The 22,652-nt window shown below is 47.9% G+C and overlaps 1 protein-coding gene across 1 annotated transcript in view; it reads right to left on the reverse strand.

The window, feature by feature from the left end:
• The window catches only part of GPD2 (glycerol-3-phosphate dehydrogenase 2), a 1,016,859-nt gene that overhangs the window by 126,409 nt on the left and 867,798 nt on the right, over nt 1–22,652 (reverse strand). Inside the window, exon 12 of the mRNA XM_069225155.1 lies at nt 20,818–20,949. Within this exon, the coding sequence (XP_069081256.1) occupies nt 20,818–20,949 (132 nt within the window). The remainder of the gene's footprint in view (nt 1–20,817; nt 20,950–22,652) is intronic.

A 22,652-nucleotide genomic window follows, 5' to 3' on the forward strand; every position in this document is an offset into this window, starting at 1 on the left:
CCAAGAGACATACCCTACCAGGAGACCAGGGATACAGGTAATGCCAAAGAACAGCCTCCGTCTCCAGTGGAGGAGGTGAATACCGAGACTTGTTTACCCAAGAAGGGGGGATTAGACTAGATAACCATGTTGCCATAGGAAGAAATCAGGAGCTGCTCCGAAAACTCTATGTTGGGAAGACAGTCCAGGGTCAGGGCCGACATAGATGGTTGAGCTCTTTGTGAGGGCTTGCGACATGTGGAGGCTTGGGGTTAGAGTCATTTTATACACCACTTGGCATTTACATAATTTAGCTAGGGTTTGTTTACTCGCAGGGTGGGACAGAGCTTACTGCCCTCTTGCCGTTGAGCGGGGGGGGGGTTAGTGGCTACTGCCCGTGGGAGGAGGGGAGTTGGGGTATTCTTAAAGTTTTTCATGATTTTTTTGTCTTTCAAAATTTCAGATTAAATGGATTTCACAGCAAATGAGGTCTTACATGTAGGTGGGCATAGTAATAGAAATAGCAGCCATGCACTTCACAATAAAGGGAAATGTCTGATATTTACCAAATGCCAAAGTCGAGGGTGGAAACAAGGTATAAGTTCCTAACATGGAAAATGAGGGGTCTGAATAATCCTGGAAAGCATAACAGGGTGCATGTGTACACCTGAAGGTATGAGATATTAGCTGAATTTCCCCAGGAGTTTCACTTGGTGGGAGCGTGTATCAAATACTTGCAGAAGTGATGGCGGTGCCAACTCTTTGCGAAGTTGTACTCAGGATATGCCAGGGGGCTTTGATATGGAATGCTCTGGGGATCTTCTTTGAATCAACGAGTGTCATCAGAGATGTAGACGGTTGATGCGCTATCCTGGACGGGCGATTGATGCCCCTGATCTTTGCCTTATTAATATATACGCACCCAATACTGACAATGGGGTCTTTATCGGGTCAATACTAAGAGCCACACAGACTTCACTATCCACTGAGGTTATCCTTGCAGGTGATCTCAACAATACATTGGATGGTGACTTAGATATATTCCCTCCCAGTTTAGGAATTGAGCTCAGAGCAACCACAGCACTGCAGCAGCCTCAACACAGCCTCGCAATAATTGATGTATGGCGCCAGTGTCACCCTCACACAGAAACTTATTCCTGCTAAACCCCAGCCACAGCCACTCACAGTCGCTTAGACTACTTCTTTATATAAGCAGTGTCAGTACATAGGATCAAGAATATACAATACCTGGCTAGATACCTTTCAGATCACTCCCTGTTCCTAATAACATTTTCATTGCATAGACAACCACCCAAAATACTGCTGTGGAGGCTGAAAACCGATGCCCAAACTGACCTAGTATTTGGGGGACAAAGTGTCAATAGCATTAACACAATACTTTGAGAGAAAATGGGAAACAGCTTGGAACAGGGCCGTAGAGTGGGACGCCATGAAAGTGGTGATCTGGGGAGTGGGCACGGCAACCACAGTGGGAGTATGACATACACTGGAAAGAGATTTAACCCGCCGGAAGGCAGAGCTGGATAGCATAGAGAAGGTCCTAGCTACGGACTCATCCGCTACGAAGGCCTGGGAAAGGTAGAAACAGAAGCTCTGTGAATTATGGGACCAATCAGAGAAATATAAAAAGAACCTGTCCAGATGGTGCTGGTATCGGGGGAGGGACAAGGCAGAAAGGCTACTGGTGCGGTTGATCCGATCTGACTCTGCTCCACAGCCTATTTTGTCAATTGGAGATCGGAAGGGCGAGAGGTGCACATGCAATAGGCCATTAATGAAGTCTTTGCAGATCATCTAAGAGAGGTGTACACGAGGCCATGAATGGTAGAGGGACTCAGTGAGCTCTCCGGCTATCTGAACAAGCTACCATTAAAACCTTTTCCCCAGAAGATCAGAAGTCACTGGGAGCCCAGATTGTTAAGCAGGAATTCGTGGGGGTGATGAAGGCATTGAAAAAAGCTAAAGCACCAGGAATCAATGGCCTGCCCACAGAGTTCTATTGGAGTTAACCAGAGACCCTGCTAGATAAACAAGTGTGTGTATTCGGAGGCATATGAGAGGTGTGAGCTCCCTCAATCGATGAGAGATGCATTGGTGACAGTAATCCCAAAACCAGGCAAAGAGACTGGGTCCTACCAACCCATCTGGATGTTGAATGTTGCCTTAAGCTCCTTTGCCACGTGTTGGAGACTCAACTGTTTTCCCATCTCCTGAGCCCAATTCATGAAAAGCAGTTGAGTTTTATCCCGCACAGAAACATCTTACACAACCTGCGTTGGCTGGTGCATGTCAAGCACGTCACCTGCAGTGCAAGATGATCAATATGCCCTAGCCTTCTTGGATACTGAGCAAGCATTTGATTCCCTGAATTGGGAGTATGTATGGCAAGTGCTGGACAGATTGGGCTTAGGTCCTCTTTTTATAAACTGAATCAAACTGCTCTATAAGGACCCCAGGACTAACACACGCACTGGGCATAATCTCTTGGCTGAAAATGTTTTGCACCTGGCATCAGACAGGGCTGTCCTCTGTCCCCCTTGCTTTTCGTTGTAGTGATGAAACCACATGACTGTAGCCTTCGGCAGGTTCTCAAGGGTTGGGGAATATCAGTAGGCAATACTGAGCACACAGTCTCCTTATATGCAGATGACGCCATTATCTACTTAAGAAAACCCAACCTATCGGTCCTGATATTACTGAACGTAATGACTGAATTCTGGAAGTTTTCAGGACTCAGGATAAATATAACAAAATCTGTTTGGTCGCCTCGAAGGTTGACCACATGAGAGACTACCGGTGTCAGGTTTACCCTGGATGGTCGACAAAGTAAAATACTTAGGTATTTACATCACACACCGCAAGAAACAGTTCTATGAATATAATATGGGACGTGTACTTGTTAGTCTATGACCTTTCATTCGGTTCTGGAATACCCTACACCTATCACTGATAGGGAAAACAGCGGCGCAGCTGCGCTGTTTTTATCTTATGCAGGGCGCTGTTAACGATCTTCCCAGGGAAGTGTTCCAGAAGTTGGACAAGCCATTGTTAGAACTCCTCTGGCAGGGCAAGAGATGTAGAGTGGGACTTTCCACACTTTGACAAAAATGGGACAAGAAGCCCTGGAGGTCCCAGACTTAGAACTGCACTATAGGCTACCCAATTGCAGAATGCAGTGCATTGGTTAGACCGAGAGACAAACTGGGAGAGGACCTTGTTAGCAGGATCCCATGATGAACACCAATTTCCACCCATATAGGTATAGATTGCGCAGGCCTGAGGTCAAGACCCCTCCCTGCTGCTGGGACAAAAAATCCTCCCAAAGCAGCAGCTTAATGAAAGGGCATATGCTCTTGCTCAGATGTTCCGAATACCACACTCTCTTGGCCCAATCTGGAGCCACTAGCATGACTTTGGCCCTGTAGTCCCTGACCATCTTCAGAACTCAGGGCAGAAGAGACAACGATGAGAAGGCATAAAGAAGTCAGTGCTTCACTCAAAGCTGAATACATCTGAGACAGAAAGAGCCTTCTTGGGAATTCCAACATACAAAATTCTAGCAACTGAGCAATCTTGGTGGTGGTGAAGAGATCTAGATAAAGTAAAAATATGAGAGATTCTGAGGATTAATGGTCCAGTGTATGTCCTCCTGTGGATAATACTATGCAACAAAAAACATAATACACTGTTCCAAAAAAGAAGAGACAGAGAAAACACAGGGGAGTCCTAATTTTAGGAGTCTCTATGGTCCAAAAGGATCCCGTGATGCTTCTTCAGGACCAAATGAATCTTAACTTCTCCTTTGATAACTGAATTGACTCCTATAGTCTGAAACTGTCAGTTATAATGTTTCCAGTCACTTACACTAGTCTGGTATGACTCAAACTTGCTATTCCTACAAGTCACCCAGTAAATAAATAAATAAACACAGGTAACGTAGTAAGCTTCTTTATGAATATATTGTTACCGGGATAGGTTCATAATTCATGACACGGGAAGAAAGGTGACAAACTGTGCAACACACGGTTATAGTGTTGGTAGTGGCAAACCCATGCATGATAGATAAATATGGGCTTACCCTCCCTGTTCAGGAACGGGCTTCATGGGATAATACAGGCCTTAAGCCGGGTGGAAAAACTCTGGTGGCAAAGTAAACAAAAGACACATATGCCTGTTACAGTAAAAATTACACAAACCAAAATGGGGTACCGTATGTCATATGGCAAGGTGTGGTTCACTGATACAAGAGTTGGAAAGTAATTAGATCAAACTAAACACACATAGTAAAATCCAACCCGTTATAGTGTTGATAATACATTGATCATGGTAAAAAATAAAGAGCAGTAGTCCAGTCTGGTTAAGGGATTAATCTGTCAAGTCACTCTCATAATAAATACAACGTGCTAAACAGTTGCCCCAAGTCAAGATGAAAAGAAAAATAACATAGTACTCAAACGTTCATTAAACGGTTGCTCCATACGTAGCCCACATGCTCTAAACTTACTTGCAAGTAAAAAAACCTTAACAGTCCTAAATAGTCAAAAGGACCCCTCCAAAATGAATCAAACAATCTAACTAGGGATGAAAATTCCCTCGATAACTTCCTCCGATAAAGTCAACAAATGCAGTTATGCTGGCCGTAATAAAACCCTCAAAGAAAATGGAGGGCCGTAAGAATAAAACAACTGTGTTGAAATACAACACGCGGTGTCAAAGGCCACTTACTTCCATGCTCCCAGTGACGGACGGATAACCTACCCCTGCCGTGCTCCCGAATCATTGAGGAAGCCGCGGGCCACAAGGTAGAAAAAGTCTGAGACCCAGAAGTAGGAGCGTCACACTGATGCTCACGTTGCCAAGTAACAAAGCCGAGCGTGGCCAAACAAGACCACGGTCGCGCTCGCGAATAATAGTCAAAGAAAAGGGACTATTATTCCTCGCCTTGCTGGCACTACAGAGAACGGCCACGTCGATGTGATACAGGTCCATTCAGAATTCAAAAAGAAAAAACGGAGAAGTATTTCATAAACATTGTGCAAAACGGAAAAGTATTCCATAAACATTGTGCAAAAACACTGATTAATAGAAAGAGCAGCACAAAATATGCGACAACGGGCACGGTCAGCTGGAGGTGAACGTAAAGAGGGAGGAAGGGGGCGGGGCAGGATAGAGCAACAGCAGGGGCAAAAACCAAGAGCAAAATAAGTCACAGCGAAATTATGGTAAAAAGATCGAATAATGATACCATAATCAAGGGTGCTGAAAGAGGGGGAGAAATAAGGGGGTGGGGGGGGGAAGAGGGTTGGGGTTATATATAGAGTGCCCCATAATGTGAGCAATTATTAATGAGAAAGGTTAATCCAGGGGATATCATCATTTAACCCTTCAAGACGTGTGTCTAACTTATACACCCAGCGCTGTTCCAGTTCAAAAAGAGATCTCGTCCCCTTGTGTAAGCAAGTCTGAAGAACTATCCACCACATGTCATCTGGGCTATGGTTTATTCCATGTAGTGAATACTTAGTATAGTCATTGCTCGGCCGCATCTAATATTACTACGATGCTCATTTATCCTCAGTTTCACTGCTCTTGTAGTCATTCCCACATACCATAAATTGCATGGACGTGATCAAATAAACGCAATTGCGCGTATTGTAATTGGTATGCTTCAGTAACCGCCATGTCCCTATTGGTTCCAGTTCAAGAGAGTCCAAACGTTTAGTGAGTGTGCACACGTTGCAATTCCCACACGGGAAGTGACCACTGACTGGCGGAAGGTCCCAAAGGGACCTCTGTCTGGAAGACACAATTCCAGGTCTTGGTCGGGTGTGAACCAACATATCCTTGATATTGGTAGTCCTTTTGAAAGCGAAGAGGGGTTTAGGAATAATCTCTCCTCCACTACAAAGAATGTCCCATCTCTTATTAATCACTTTCTGTATGGTATTGGACAAGGGGGTAAATGTGGACACACAAGTCAACTTAATGTCTGAAGATCTAGGGGCCATCATAAGTAATGTGTCCCTATCACAGTACTTAGCTCGTTTATAAGCTGCACTTACCACTCAATGTAGATAGTGGCGGTCGCATAATTTGTTGGAAAGCTCTATAGCTTGCGTGTCACATGATTGAATGTTGCTACAATTCCGGCGAAGTCGGAGGAACTGACCGTTGGGCAGATTATCTCTGAGAGCTTTTGGATGGTGACTCCCGTACAACAACAGACTACTGCGATCAGTGGTTTTATGATACGTGCATGTCTTGAGTTTACCGCCATCAATACTGATCAACAGATCAAAAAATGGGATCCGAGTGGAAGAAACCGAGGAGGTAAATTTCAAAAAAGGGTCTAAGCCATTGACCCATGTCGTAAAAACGTCTACCTCGGTGAGTGGACCCTGCCAGACGACTAAAGTATCGTCTATGTACCGTCGCCATAATTTGATGTTGTCAAAGAAAGGATTGGAATTCGGCAATATGAACCGTTTTTCAAAATCATACATATAGAGGCAGGCCACACTGGGGGCAAAGGTACTGCCCATCGAAGTGCCTCGTATCTGATGGGAAAGTAGGTCTTCAAATTGAAAGAAATTCTCTGTCATGGCTAGAGTGGCACAGTGCATTATAAAATGGACAGGAGTCGCTGATTCCCATCTAGCGGATAGGAGTGCTGTCTCAACTACCTTTAATGTGGCTTCTTGTAGGATGTTGGTGTACAATGCTTCTACATCTAAAGTTATGAGAGCATGTACATAAACAGTAGAGTTGATAGGCTCTATCAGGTTGAGAACATCTTTAGTGTCCTTAAGAAAGGTAGCCGACTCCCGCACAATAGGTTGCAAATAATGGTCGCAAATGTAGATAGGGGTTCGAGAATCGATCCTATCCTTTAGACTATAGGGCGACCCGGGGGAGGAGTCCTGCCTTTATGAATCTTAGACAATAGAAATAAGGGGTGCAGGGGTTCATGGTATCCAAAAATTCTGCATCTTTCTGAGAGATCCATGAATTACTGCAAGCCTCCTCTATCATCCCTCGTATCTCAGTTTGTAATCTGTCTGTAGGGTCTCCATCGATCTGAGCGTAGTAAGTAGAGTCCCCAAGAGGCGTAAGCACTCTTGTCGGTCGTAATTTGGTGAGATCATTCATGACTGCCTTCTCAAATGCCAAGACATTTGAGAAGGCAGTCATGAATGATCTCACCAAATTACGACAGAGACAGAGTTTTGTCAATATATCCAATACAAAGAGGAACGCTCTCAAAGGACTGGCAGCTGACACCAGCATTGTCATCAAAACAGCGGATAAGGGTAGAGCTATAGTCGTGATGAATTCAGAGGCATTGCAATTGGTTTCACATTCAGATTACATTCAGTTCCTCCACAGCAAAAGCAGATGCCCCCGTCTTATCAAGTCCATGGCAAAGGGTCCATCAGGTAACATCAAAGCCAACAGGGGTAATAAACTTCTCATCCCACTCCTATCCCCAGTAAAAGCCACAAAGCTGCTTTACCACTTTAATTTACTATTAGCAGCACATAAACATCCTGTGGATGGCAGGTTTACTCCTTTTCTGTTGGGGGGGGGGGGACAAGCAACAATGTCCACCGCCTGTTCCACCTACATCAGATCAGCTCTCAGACAACCATTTGTCCATTTTTATGTATGAAGTGCAGGCTCTTGTGACTGAAGGAGCCATAGAAAGAGTTCTAACCTCTAAATTTGGATTTAGGTATTATTTCTGCTATTACCTAGTGCAGAAGACGGGCGGAAACCTTTGCCCCATCTTAGATCATTGCTCTCTCAACTTCTTACTGTAGGACAAAGTCAGGAAGCTCACCTTTGCCCAGATTTTCTCTGCTCTTGAGCCAGGAAAATGGATGGTGGTGTTTTGACTTGCAGGGTAATTATGTCCATGATCCTGACCTGCATGCCCACAGGTGCTGCCTGTGGTTCAATGTGGGCTACAAGCAATTTCAGTTTACTGTGCTCTCTTTTGGCCTCACCAGTGCCCCTTGGGTGTTCGCAGAGGTGAGTGGTAGTGGTTGCAGCGTACCTTTTGGGGTCAAGAGCACCAGTCTTCTGCTATCTTGATGACTGGCTGCTGAAGGGGGGCTCTTTTGAGTCATAGACCACCGCCAGACAATGGTGCATCTCCTTACATCCTTTGGGTTCATATTCAATGTGCGGAAGTCACATCTTGCTCCTTCACAGAGGTTCCCCTTCATTGGAGCCATCTTGAACACAATACATTTTCAGGCTCTTTATATCCACACCAACTACGGATGTTTGGGTTGTGATAAGGATGTTTCAAACTGAAGCCTGGATCTCAGTAAAGATTGTTGGTGAGGCTGCTTGGCCTATTGCCTTCCTGCATCCTGCTTATTGGCCATGTTAGATGACATATGCAGGCTTTGCAATGAGTTGTGAAGTTTCAGTGAGCTCATCAATAGGGAAAACTTTTGTATTCCATCCTGGTTTCGGAGCAGACTGCAACAGATCTGCAATGGTGGCTGCTTTAACACATTTAGACCAGCAGCAGACATTTCCCCTTACCCACCCCCGAGCTGACACTAGTAACAGATTCAGTTAGGCAGATCACCTAGGAGAGGTGGAGATCGGGGGGCTCTAGTCTCTGGCCGGGAACTACCTCCATAGCAAAATGCTGGAGCTGCGGACCCTTCACTTACAGTTGAAGACATTCCATCCATCAAGGGGGGAGTCAAGTTCAGCATCTCAAAGCCAGCATCACCATCATGTTGTATTGCAACAAGCAGGGCAGTGTGGGGTCCTGGGTTCTGTACAAGGACACATTTCCCTGATCGTGAACCACTGGGCAGGGTTTTTAAATGCCAGAGCGGACAAACTCAGCCAGCGACACCAAATGGCCCACAAATGGCAAATACATCTGGAGGTGATGCAGGATGTCTTCAGCTAATCTGGCTAGATCTCTTCACCAAAAAACATAATACACTGTTCCAAAAAAGAAGAGACAGAGAAAACACAGGGGAGTCCTAATTTTAGGAGCAAGAGTCCTCACACACCCGACTGGGTGTCATGCTTCATCATCGGATGTGCTCCTCGTCAGACCGGTGCTGCAATGTCTGACGGGCACCCCCCCTAAAGGGGGGCTCTTTGCCGGAGATCTTTTCTTGATTCCTCGATGCCTTAAAAGGGGCAAAGTTGTTGCAGTATTGTCTTGTGAGAGTAGGAAGCAAGGCAGAGGGAATGAGCATTTGCTCTACTTTTAAAAGAGTTCCAGGGCAGAGTCGGCATTCCTGTCAAAGAGAGAAGACCGTCCAAAGAGAATATCCATAAGTGATACCTGATTTGCCCAGAACTGTCCTGGGACTGCCAGCAAAATATCAGCAACTGTGTCCCTTACAGAGAGGGAGTAGCATTCCAGAAAACAGCTGGTGTTGACAGATCAGAGGGGCTGTCTGGGAAAAGAAAACATTCTCTTCCCAAAGGCTAGTATTCTTTTTGACTCCCTACTTGACAAGATGATAGGAAGGAGTTTGAGTTGACCCTGTTGGTGGAGGCCTGTACCACTAGGCTCTCATGAGTACGATGTTGGGTCCAAAAGGCTGTCACCAAGAACATGCCACTTACCTGTTGACTGGAGAACAACAGCAAGGTTTCATCAAAGTACTCAGGAAGTACTTCATTAAAAATAAGCAGAGGCTCCAATGAGGGTTGTCCTGGTTGCAGAACCTCCATGAGATCACAGGTCTTTACTTCAACTGAAGACAGTTGCAGATCTCACACCTTGGCCGCCCTTCTAATGACAATGGTGAAGGGCATCAACTCTTTAGTAGAGTAGCTGGGCCACATTCTGAGGGTGTGACCCACCAACCCTGTGTAACAGGACCTGTCAAGCCCACTAGTCTCTTGTAGGTGAGGAAAATCCTCCCCCCATCACCCAATATAGGTTGGTTCTAGTCAGGTGGCAACCCAAAATGTGGTTGGAGAGGGCACCTTCTAGGCAGGGTCATGGTCTTATCTGAGAAGGGATTAGTGCCAGGTGAGTAGGCACTAAACTTGCACACAGCTTCGTACGAGGTTGAGACAGGTTTGGTTTCAAGTTTGACAGCACTATATGCTCAATATCCTCCCCTAGCCTTGGTGCTAATACCAACTTGGCAGGATCCTGTAGTGATCATGAACCTGGGTGTGGAATCGGCTCTGGATTAGGAGCTAAGCCTGAAGCAGGTTCACTGGTGCGGACAGCTGATTGGCTGGCAGTAACCCGGCTGGAAGCCTCTGCAGATTTGTGGGGCTAGAAAGTGTGCCATATGGTACCGGTAAGATGACAAAGCTGAAAAGCATAGCATCTTTAAATGCTGCAACCTGTTGTGACATCGTCGATGGACACAGAAACTTGGGTTGCATCAGACTCAGTTGTGGAATTGAAACTTTGGTAGGGAAACAGGAATGAGACCATGGAGCACATTGACATATTCAAGAATTGTCAAAGTCTGAGCAGAGCAGCTGGGACTTTTTGTCCTTCTTCTCCAACTTGGGCTCACCTGAAGACTTGGAGTGCCACGAAGATCTGTTTCGGGGCCAGCCTCAAGAACAGGGCCAGGTCTAAGTCCTAGACTTCCAGCTATAGCATTCTTAAAATGATTTTCAGCAACCTACAGCTTGGCTTTGCAGTCCCAGGCTGTCTTTGGATTCATCAGGGCACACTCCCCGCACAACTTGGACTCGTGGCGCAAACCTAGACACCAAAGTGATACCTCAGAGGGCATCTGTGAAAGATATTTGTCTGCAAGATTCTTTACAGGGCTTGAAGCTTGTGGTCTTAGGAGAAGATGCTAGCCTTACACACTGGATATGCCTGCAAAGGCATGGAAGGAAGAAACTGGCATCAAAACACATGGGTGACACAGATGTATCACTACAGTCGTTACTTCCATGGCAGCGCAGAGTTGAAGCAAAACCACATGATGCCACTGACCAACCCGTAGGGGCTATGCTGAAAACATCTTCTGGATCCAGTCTGGCACCTCAGGATATTCACAAGGATATTGAATCTGTGGTTAGAAGTATCCATCAGAAATGAATAGTTGGGAGTTGAGACAAAATGAAACTAACACCTGTTAGAAAGGGGGTCTCCAGTCAGGAGTAGTTTGCACCCTGTCCAAGTAGGAACCCTCACTCTAGTCAGGGTAAGGGAGTCACAGCTAAGATAACCCCTGCTGAACCCCTTGGTAGCTTGTCACGAGCAGTCAGGCTTATCTCATTGGCAATGTGTAAAGTATTTGTACACACAGTGAAAACGTCACAAAAGTACTCCACACCAGTGTAGAAAAATAGGCAATATTTATCTCAGTGAAACAAGATCAAAAGCGGGGTAGGTCGCTTCCCCGCCGCTGCAGCTCCACCTGCCCAGGCCCCTGCCACGCCTTGCTAGGGTGTTCAGGTATTTCAGGTTCTTCTCTTGACCTTTGACTGTTTCTTGCCATTTCTCTTCTGCTTTTTGCTTTCCACTGTTTCTTGCCATTTCTCTTTTGCTCTTTGCTTTCCACTGTTTCTTGCCATTTCCCTTTTGCTCTTTGCTTTCCACTGTTTCTTTTTCTTTTGCTGTGCGCTTTCCTGCTTTTTCCGCCGCTGCCACCCGTACGGCCCCGCCCCCTTGCTCCCATTCGCTGTCCTCCCTCCCGCCTCCCAGCTGACCCCTCCTCCCCCCCTTCCCTCTTATGGCGCCCGCTGCGCGGCAGAGACAGCGACCCTTGACCCTCGGGTAGGTCGCTTCCCCGCCACTGCAGCTCCGCCTGCCCAGGCCCCTGCCACGCCTTGCTAGGGTGTTCAGGTATTTCAGATTCTTCTCTTGACCTTCGACTGTTTCTTGCCATTTCTCTTTTGCTCTTTGCTTTCCACTGTTTCTTTTTCTTTTGCTGTGCGCTTTCTCGCTTTTTCCCGCCGCTGCCACCCGTGCGGCCCCGCCCCCCTGCTCCCATTCGCTGTCCTCCCTCCCGCCTCCCACCTCCCAGCTAACCCCTCCTCCCCCCCTCCCTCTTATGGCGGCGCAGCGCGGCCGCGCCGCTGGCACGCCAAAGGCAAGCCCGTCTGCTCCTAGACCGCGCCCAGCGCCAGAACCCCTGGCCCCCACCACGCTCAAAACACCCGACTAAGATACAACGACGCCTCCCTCAACGCCCTCAACCCCGGACGAACAGCCACCTGCTACCAAGCCAGCCCTAAACGTACTCATGGACCCTTCACCTGTCAAGCCTGCAAGTACACATTCTACTGAGCCTGCAGACCTCCCACCGGACCTCGCACCAACAACCACCTCAAGTGCATCCTCCTCAACACACGCTCCGTCCACAAGCACGCCATCGAACTATGGGACCTCCTGGACACAACAGCACCAGACGTCGCCTTCATCACAGAAACCTGGATGAACGCCTCCTCGGCTCCTGACATCGCCATAGCCATTCCCGACAGCTACAAGATCGCCCGGAAGGACCGCATCAACCAAACCGGTGGAGGAATCGCCATCATCTACAGGAACTCCATCAACATCACGACCACCACCAAAGACACCCCCCTCGCCGCCGAAAACGTACACTTCCAGATCCACACCGACCCCAGAACCACCCTCAGAGGAACTCTCGTCTACAGGCCCCCGGGCCCACGCGCCCAATTCAGCGAAACCATCACAGATTTCATCAGCCCGCACGCCCTAGCCTCTCCAGACTACATCCTCCTCGGGGACCTGAACTTCCACCTGGAGAAAAACGACAACAACACCGCCACCCTGCTCGACAACCTCGGACTCAAGCAACTGGTGAACACCCCCACCCACACCGCTGGCCACACGCTCGACCCCATCTTCTCCGCCAGCAACCACATATCCTTCAGCCACTCCTCTGAACTACACTGGACCGACCACAGATGCGTCCACTTCACCTTCAAACGGGAGACCCACCACCATCGCACACAACAAATTCCCCCGCAGACACTGGAGCAAAATCTCCACAGAGCAGCTCCTCTCAACACTGAACCAAAACCCACCAGCCATCACCACTGACGCCAACAACGCAGCCCTCAGGCTCACACAGTGGATCACCAACTGTGCCGAAAACCTCGCTCCACTTAAAAGCCACCCAAGCGGGACCAGCATCAGGAAACCCCCGTGGTTCACGGACGCCCTCAAAGAATCCAAGAAATCCTGCCATACCCTCGAAAAAACCTGGCGCAGAGAACGCACCACAGAAAACATGTCAGCCCTCAAGATCGCCACCCGTGAACACCACCAGCTGATCCGCTCCACCAAAAGGACATCATTCAAAGAGCGACTAGACAACAACACCCACAACAGCAAAGAACTCTTTAACATCGTCAAAGAGCTCTCCAACCCCAGCTCCAACGTCATCACGCCCTCACAAGAACTCTGCGACTCCCTCGCTACGTTCTTCCACCGAAAGATCACAGACCTAAACGACAGCTTCGGACCCAAGACCCCGCCGCCCACCACCGAACCAACAGCCCCCACCACTACACTCAACACCTGGACCCCCATCAGCTCTGAGGAGACCAGAATCACCATGAACACCATCCACTCCGGCTCCCCCTCGGACCCGTGCCCCCATCACATCTTCAACAAAGCCGACTCCATCATCACCCCCTATCTCCTGAGCATCATCAACAGCTCATTCTCATCTGCCACATTCCCCGAGAGCTGGAAACACGCGGAAGTCAACGTCCTCCTGAAAAAACCCACGGCTGACCCCAATGACCTGAAGAACTTCCGCCCCATCTCTCTTATCCCCTTCCCGGCCAAGGTCATCAAGAAGACCGTCAACAAGCAGCTGACCAATTTTCTTGAAGCTAACAACTCGCTCGACCCTTCCCAATCAGGATTTCGGGCCAACCACATCACAGAAACTGCCCTCCTCGCAGTCACTGATGACATCAGAACTCTGATGGACAACGGAGAAACAACCGCCCTCACCCTCTTGGACCTCTCGGCTGCCTTCGACACTGTGTGCCATCGCACCCTAATAACCCGCCTCCGCTCCACTGGAATCCTAGGACAGGCCCTTGACTGGATCATCTCGTTCCTCTCCGACAGAACCCAAAGAGTCTACCTCCCACCCTTCCGCTCAGAACCCACCGAGATCATCTGCGGCGTACCCCAAGGTTCCTCGCTCAGCCCAACCCTCTTCAATATCTACATGACCCCCTCGCCGACATCGCACGCAAACACAACATCATCTCCTACGCCGACGACACCCAGCTGATACTCTCCCTCACCAAAGACCCAACCACCGCCAAAATCAACCTACAGGAAGGAATGAAAGAAGTCGCAGAATGGATGAAGCTCAGCCGCCTAAAGCTGAACTCAGACAAGACGGAGGTCCTCATCCTCGGACAATCCCCTTCCGCCTGGGACGACTCCTGGTGGCCCACGGCTCTGGGCACCGCACCAACCCCCTCAGACCATGCACGCAACCTCGGATTCATCCTGGACCCCCTCCTCACTATGACCAAGCAAGTCAACGCCGTCTCGTCATCATGCTTCAACACCCTACGCATGCTCCGAAAAATCTTCGATGGATCCCCGCCGAAACCAGAAAGACAGTTACCCATGCCCTCGTCACAAGCCGTCTGGACTACGTAAACACCCTATACGCAGGGACCACCGCAAAGCTATAGAGACGTGTCCAACGCATACAGAACGCCTCCGCACGCCTCATCCTCGACATCCCTCGCCACAGCCACATATCCGCCCACCTGAAACACCTGCACTGGCTCCCCGTCAACAAGAGGATCACCTTCAGGCTCCACACCCACGCACACAAAGCTCTCCACAACATGGGCCCCGAATACCTCAACAGCCGCCTCTCGTTCTACACGCCCACCCGTCAGCTTCGCTCAGCCATCCTCGCCCTCGCCACCGTCCCACGTATCCGCAGAACCACCGCAGGAGGAAAATCCTTCACCTACCTGGCAGCCAAAGCATGGAACTTCCTCCCCGCACACCTAAGAACTACCCAGGACCATCTCGCCTTCAGGAGGTGCCTCAAGACATGGCTTTTCGAGCAGCAGTAACCCCCCCCCCCCCCAGCGCCTTGAGACCCTCTCGGGTGAGTAGCGCGCTCTATAAATGCATTGATTGATTGAACAACAACAAAAATACACAAGTAAAGATATGAATTTTTAAACAATAAATCTTACTATAGTGCGTAGAAACAATACCTCCAACTGGGGCTATCATGGAGTCTGGACGGAGTAGCTTCCAACAGTCCGATGCCACTTGCGGGGGAGTGTGGGTCGGTCATGGACTTGCACGGACCCCAAGTACAGTGCCTTGGAAAACAATAAGGAAGCAAAGATGTTGCACGAAGTCAGGGAGATGAGGCGTCACTGGAGCAAGTGCAGCGTTGGTTCCTTAATGCTATGGGGGAGGTGAGGAGTCAGTTCCTTCCTGCTAGCTAGGTAAGGTGAGGCACTGGTTCCTTATGGTTGCAGGGGAGATGATGCGGCATTGGTGGCGAGGCGTCAGTTCCTTAAGACAAGGTGGGGTCGATGAATCCAGCAGTTCAAGATGCGAACTGTCGACTCAGTGATGTCATGATCACACTACGGGGTCACCAGTGCTGCGACCAAGTTGGGTGACACAGACGTCGGTGACAAAGCACTCGGGACTCACGCTGCGGTGGGACTTCAGAGGTAATGCAGCAACATCAGGCCTGGGTTGCAGGTCACGGTCGTTGCACTCAGTGGGGACCACGGCTCTGGTGCAGGCAGCGGCGTGGAGTCAGTTAGCGGCGCCGGTTCAGAAGTCACTCTGGAATCAATGTGCTTGGTTTCTACTTGGTGCACCAGAGCTTACTTCTAAGGGCCCAGGAACTAGATTTGGCACCGCTTGGCAAGTCAGGACTCTCAGCAAGAGAGCCCTGGCACTGGCAGGTGATGCCCTGAGACTTCGTTACAGGAGGCAAGCTCAGTTCAAGCCCTTGGAAAATCTTGGAAAGCAGGATGCAGAAAGCAAAGTCCAGTCCTTTCACTCCCAAGACCAAAGCAGCAGGGCAGCACAACAAAGCAACAGTGGCAGTCCCTCCTACAGCATTCAGCTTGCCTTCCTGGCACAATGTCCTCAAAAGTGCTCTAACTATGTCGTGTCAGAGGTCTAGTATTTCTACCCATTTCTGTCTCTGAAGTAGGCAATCATCAAAGAGAATTCTTTGCAATGCACAAGACCCTGCCTTTCCTGCCCTGGCCCCAGACACACTTCAGGGGGCTGGAGACTGCTTTGTGTGAGGACAGGCACAGCTCTATTCCGGTGCAGGTGTAAGCTCCTCCCACCATTGTAGCTCAGGAAGACCCAACAACCTGTTGATGGGCCATTAGGATATGCAGGGCACACCTCAGCTCCCTTTGTGTGACTGGCTAGAGCGAATTCGCTAACAGCCCAACTGTCAACCTGACCCAGACATGTATTCCACGGATAGGCACAGAAAGGTTAAGCAAGAAAATGCTCACTTTCTAAAAGTGGCATTTTCAAATCCACAGATCAAAAAACTATTTCACCAAAAGATGTATTTTTAAATGCTGAGTTCAGAGACCCCAAACCCTATATCGCTATCTGCTCCCAATGGGAAATTACACTTAAAAGATATTTCAAGGCAATCCCCATGTTACTCTATGAGAGGAATAGGCCTTGCAATAGTGAAAAACACATTTAGCAATACTTCACCATCACGACATGTAAAACACACCAATACATTTTTCAACACACTGCACCCTGACCATAAGGCTGCCTTGGGCCTACCTTAGTGGTGCCTTGCATGTGGTAAAAGGGAAGGTTTGGGCCTGGCGAGTGGGTGCAGTTGCCAGATGGAAATGGTAGTTTAAAACTGCCCACACAGACACTGCAGAGGCAGGTCTGGGACATGTTTACAGGGTTACTCATGGGTGGCACAATCATTGCTGCAGGCCCACTGTAAGGAAATGCCTTGGCATGGTTACCCCTGACTTTCTGCCTTTTGTTCATGCCAGTTATGATTGAAAGTGTGCTGGGACCCTGCTAACCAGGCCACAGCACCAGTGTTCTTTCCCTAAACTGTACCTTTGTTCTGGCACAGCCATGGCACACAGATAAGTCCCTTGTAAATGGTACCCCTGGTACCAAGGGCCCTGTTGCCAGGGAAGGTCTCCAAGGGCTGCAGCATGTCCTATGCCACCATGGGGACCCCTCACTCAGTACATGCACACTGCCTCAAAGCTTGTGTGTGCTGGTGGGGAGAAAATGACTAAGTCGACATGGCACTCCCCTCAGAGTGCCATGTCAACCTCTCACTGCCTGTGGCATAGGTAAGTCACCCCTCTAGCAGGTCTTACAGCCCTAAGGCAGGGTGCACTATACCACAGGTGAGGGCATAAGTGTATGAGCACTATGCCCCTACGGTGTCTAAGCAAAACCTTAAGACACTGTAAGTGCAGGGTAGCCATAAAGAGTATATGGTCTGGGGGGTTTGTCAAACACGAACTCCACAGTTCCATAATGGCTACACTGAAATCTGGGAAGTTTGGTATCAAACTTCTCAGCACAATAAATGCACACTGATGCCAGTGTGGGATTTATTGTAAAATACACTCAGTGGGCATCTTAGAGATGCCCGCTGAATACCAGTCTGACTCCTAGTGCTAAACTGACCAGTTTCTGCATGTCTGCCACAACCAGATGAGTTTTTGGCCACATGGGGTGAGTGCCTTTGTCACTCTGTGGCCAGGAACAAAGCCTGTACTGGGTGGAGGTGCTTCTCACGTCCCCCTACAGGAACTGTAACACCTGGCGGTGAGCCTCGAAGGCTCATGCCTTTTGTTACAGCACCCCAGGGATGCCCAGCTAGTTGAGATGCCCGCCCCTCCGGCCACTGCCCCCACTTTTGGCAGCAAGGCTGGAGGAGATAATGAGGAAAACAAGGAGGAACCACCCACCCGTCAGGACAGCCCCTAAGGTGCCCTGAGCTGAGGTGACTCCTGCCTTTAGAAATCCTCTATCTTGAGATTGGAGGATTACCCCAATAGGAATAGGGATGTGCCCCCCTCCCCTCAGGGAGGAGGCACAAAAAGGGTGTAGCCACCCTCCAGGACAGTAGCCATTGGCTACTGCCCCTCAGACCCAAACACACCCCTAAATTTAGTATTAAAGGGTGACCCTGAACCCAGGAAATCAGATTCCTGCAACCTACAACAAGGAGGACTGCTGACCTGAAAGCCCCGCATAGACAAGGGAGACGAGAACTGACTTGGCCCCAGCCCTACCGGCCTATCTCCAGACTCAAAGAACGTGCACAGCGACGAATCCGACAGGGACCGGCATCCTCTGAGGACTCAGAGGACTGCCCTGAACCCGAAGGACCAAGAAACTCTGAGAACAGCGGCACTGTTCAAAAACTGCAACAACTTTGCAACTTTAAAGCAACTTTCAAAGAACTCTCTCTTCCCGCCGGAACCATCAGACTTCACACTCTGCACCCGACGCTCCCGGCTCGAGTTCCAGAGAACTAACACTGCAGAGCGGACTCGCAGGCGACTACGACGACGTGGGTAACCTGAGTCGACCCCCCTGCACCCTCACAGAGACATCTGCAGAGAGGATCCAGAGGCTCCCGCTGACCGCGACTGCCTGGTAACAAGGTACCCGATGCCTGGACCAAGCATTGCACCCGCTGCCCCCAGGACCGAGAGGAACCACCTTCCAGTGCAGGAGTGACCAGCAGACGGCCCTCTTCCTAGCCCAGTCGGTGGCTGGCCCGAGAAGCCCCCCTGTGCCCTGCCTGCATTGCCTAAGTGACCCCCGGGTCCCTTTATTGCTTTCAATAGCAAACCCGACACCTACTCTGCACACTGCACCCAGCTGCCCCTGTGCTGCTGAGTGTGTGTTTTTTGTACCTGTTTCTGTTCTCCCCAGTGCTCTATAAAACCTCACTGGTCTGCTCCCCAAGGACGCAGGTACCTTCCTGCTAGCAGACTGGAACCAGAGCACCCATGTTCTCCATAGGCGCCTATGCGTTTTGGGCCCTCCTTTGACCTCTGCACCTGACCGGCCCTGTGTTACTGGTGCAGTGACTTTGGGGTTGCCTTGAACCCCCAACGGTGGGCTGCCTATGCCCAGGAGATGGACTGTGTAAGTGCTTTACTTACCTGAGAAACCTAACCAAACGTACCTCCCCAGGAACTGTTGATTTTTGGACTGTGTCCACTTTTAAAATAGCTTATTGCCATTTTAACTAAAACTGTATGTACTACTGCTTTGAATCAAAATTCTATACTTACCTGTGTGAAGTAACTTGCATTTTATGTACTTATCTCAAATCTTGAATCTTGTGCTTCTAAAATAAATTAAGAAAATATATTTTTCTATATAAAAACTATTGGCCCGGAGTTAAGTCTTTAAGTGTGTGTTTCTCATTTATTGCCTGTGTGTGTACAACAAATGCTTAACACTACCCTCTGATAAGCCTACTGCTCGACCACACTACCATGAAATAGAGCATTAGTATTATCTAATTTTGCCACTATCAACCTCTAAGGGGAACCCTTGGACTCTGTGCACACTATCTCTCACTTTGACATAGTATATACAGAGCCAGCTTCCTACACCCACTAGTAGCTTTTGATTTATAGGCCCAGGTCACACATTGTGCACTACACTAGGGACTTACTAGTAAATTAATTATGTCAATCATGAATAAACTAATCACTGATACAACTTAGGCAGAGAGAACTTGCATTTAACACTGGCCAGCAGGGGTAAAGTGGCCAGACTCCTAAAGGCAGCAAAAATGAAAGTCAGCACATGGTCAAAAAGAGGAGGTAGGAAACAAAAAGACAGGGGAAAACAAGCAAAGAGCTGCCAGGTCTAAAACACCTAAGCCTGAATGTACACCTTAGAAGAGGGGGACTGTAGCTTTTCTCCGTGAAGGAATGTCACCCAAACTTTAATTATACGGTGGTGGCAGGGATTAGAGAGCAATCGGATGCAGTATATTTGCCTCCATCACCATCCAGCCAAACGTCCACTCAATTCTTACCCTTGTCTGGTGATCTGAAAGGATGGTAATGGAGTCTGCCAACTAAGAGCTGGTGGGAACCCCTCTCCCGGGTCTTCTAGCTAGACATTCTAAATGCACCAAGGAGAGAGCAACTGTCCGGACACTCCATACGCCCTAAGGCAGTCTGGTAATAATCCATAGCCAAATGGAAATCAATGGAATTATTTTGTTGATACCAAGTGGATTCAGTGCTACTGGGCAGAGCAGGCAAATCAACGTGGTACGGCATGGACAGCCATGTTAATGACCACCTCCGCCAAACCACTCTGCTCTTCTAGTCCAGCTACACCACTATTGTCAGCTAATGCCAGAGCAGGCTGTGGTGGAGGCAGGGCTTAGCGCTGGGCAGTCGACCTACTATGCCTAGAACTTGCTCATATGTTCTTCTGTTAACGTCGGCATTATTGTATTCTTCTATCGCAATAAACACATTTAAAATGTTAACTGTGTGATAGACGCACGTACTTTCGCATCAACGTGTATGTGTTCAATAAGAACAACGATTTCTTAAGAAGTCTCTCAAAACGCATGTAAACTGTTAAACCTCAAAGTAAGGCCAATATTAAGAACCACTTTATTAAGAGCCAATATCTGTGAGCCTGAGGGAGTCTCCTAATTACTCTGATTTTAGAGCTATTGTATAATTATGTAGATCGTCTTCAAACAATGTACATATGAGTGACTAAAGAACGAAAAACACAAACTTATAACACATACATTGAATTTTAAATGACAGTACCTCTGCTTCAATATAAGGAAACTCAGATACAAGCCGCTTTCCAACAATAGGCCACCTCTTTCCAGTAACTTTTGCCAATTTGGCCACTTCAAACGCTTTGTCTCCATAGGCAGAAGCAAGATGTTGTGCAACCTACAGGAAGGAAAAAAGATAATATTTTATATCCCAAGTATTCCCCTGAACACAGAAGAAACGGTGTAAAACACCCTTGTCAGTTTTTCTGAAAGCCTGCACGAAATACACCGAAGAGGTATTACATTGTGATTGTGTGGGAGGAAACGACTTGTGTTGTGAATGCTTAGACCAGCACTAACACCTCTATGCATGTATCAATGTAACTGTGACTAATGACGCTTCAACTACTTTCTGCTCCAGTGATCACGTTTAAAGATTACACTTCAGGGCTGAGATGCCACAGGAAAACAAGAATGCACTACTCTCTTCGATAACACACAGTTTTACATTAGATTACCAGGGAGAACATTTTTAATCTAAAATCTATACTCTAAAGCGTCACTTCAAGCTAAATGCAGCACCTAAAGAGCAATCTAATGAGGTCAATGTACATTTTAGACCTGGAACTAAAGTTAAAAATAGGCCCTGGCAAAAATTCAATTACGCTGGCGTGGTCTGTATAATTTCGGAAATTTCACATTATGCTTGATATGCAAAATTCCCCAAATTACGCCACATGACATAATGATGTCTCATTTGTGGCAAAATCTTAGCATATGAACATTGCCAATCACCAGAACGGGAGCAGCAGCCATTGGAGGTACTTGTGCTTTCGATCATATTTGTTTAACTCAGAAAACATCCTCAAGTCCTAAATTAACACGACGACACGTCACCATAAAATATATATTTTTTAATGCCATACTGTCATTTCACATAATTACGTGTAATTTGCATATTTTTTCTAAAATTGTACGTCATTACACTAAAGTAAATTATGCAACTTTCACACACTCCTATTTAAAAGCTAATAACATCTGGATGTGTAGTGAGATATTAAGCACAACAAAGCAATAGGTTTATTTGTATACTACATTCAATAAAGAAAAACAAAAAACAAAGGGAGCAATGCCGAAACGTGTTCCTGTTGCATTTGGTTAAAAAACTATCATCTTTTATTTGCTTGTGGAGTGCCTGTCTTCCACTAAGAAGGAAGAGAGTGGGGATTCTAAGACGCGGTGGCACGCATCAGATGCCAGGCACCACCAGTGGTCAGGTGCAGAGAGGCCACGCCATAGGAGTGTTTGTTATATATTACCTATTGGCGGTTGCCAGTCGGTAGCTATAGTACTGTTTTCAACTTTTCAACAATCATTTTTTGGTTTGCTAATAACTTTGACCCCGTTTGAGGAACCTTCACGAAACTTTAATAAAAAAATAAATAAATAAATAAATAAAAAATCTTCCCTGGAAAGTATTAGGGTGATCCATCAAGAGGGGGCAGAGAAAAAAAGGGGGACCCAAAATGTAAAATCCCCATGCATTTTTCATAGACTTTTTTTTAGACAAGGCTACAACGAAAATTTCTGAACAGAATTACACCCTATTCGTCAGAAAGCTAGATTTTGGTCCGCAGATTGTGCCTTTTGTGTAAATCCATTCAGTAGTTTTGTGGAAAATGAAGGGTCACAAATAATTGTATATTTGGACGGTTGGGCTTGTGTGAGTCACTGGGAGAGGCAATTTAAACAATAGAATGTTCTGACTGGCCCAGGGAGCTTAATTTTCCTTCGGGCTATCTTGCTCCCAAGGGAGTCTCAATCCCGCCAGCCAGCGCTCTGATTGGCTGCCAGCAACATGGGAAAAATGTTGCTGGCAGC

Source organism: Pleurodeles waltl, chromosome 3_1 (genome assembly GCF_031143425.1).
Source record: "Pleurodeles waltl isolate 20211129_DDA chromosome 3_1, aPleWal1.hap1.20221129, whole genome shotgun sequence".
NCBI lineage: Eukaryota > Metazoa > Chordata > Amphibia > Caudata > Salamandridae > Pleurodeles > Pleurodeles waltl.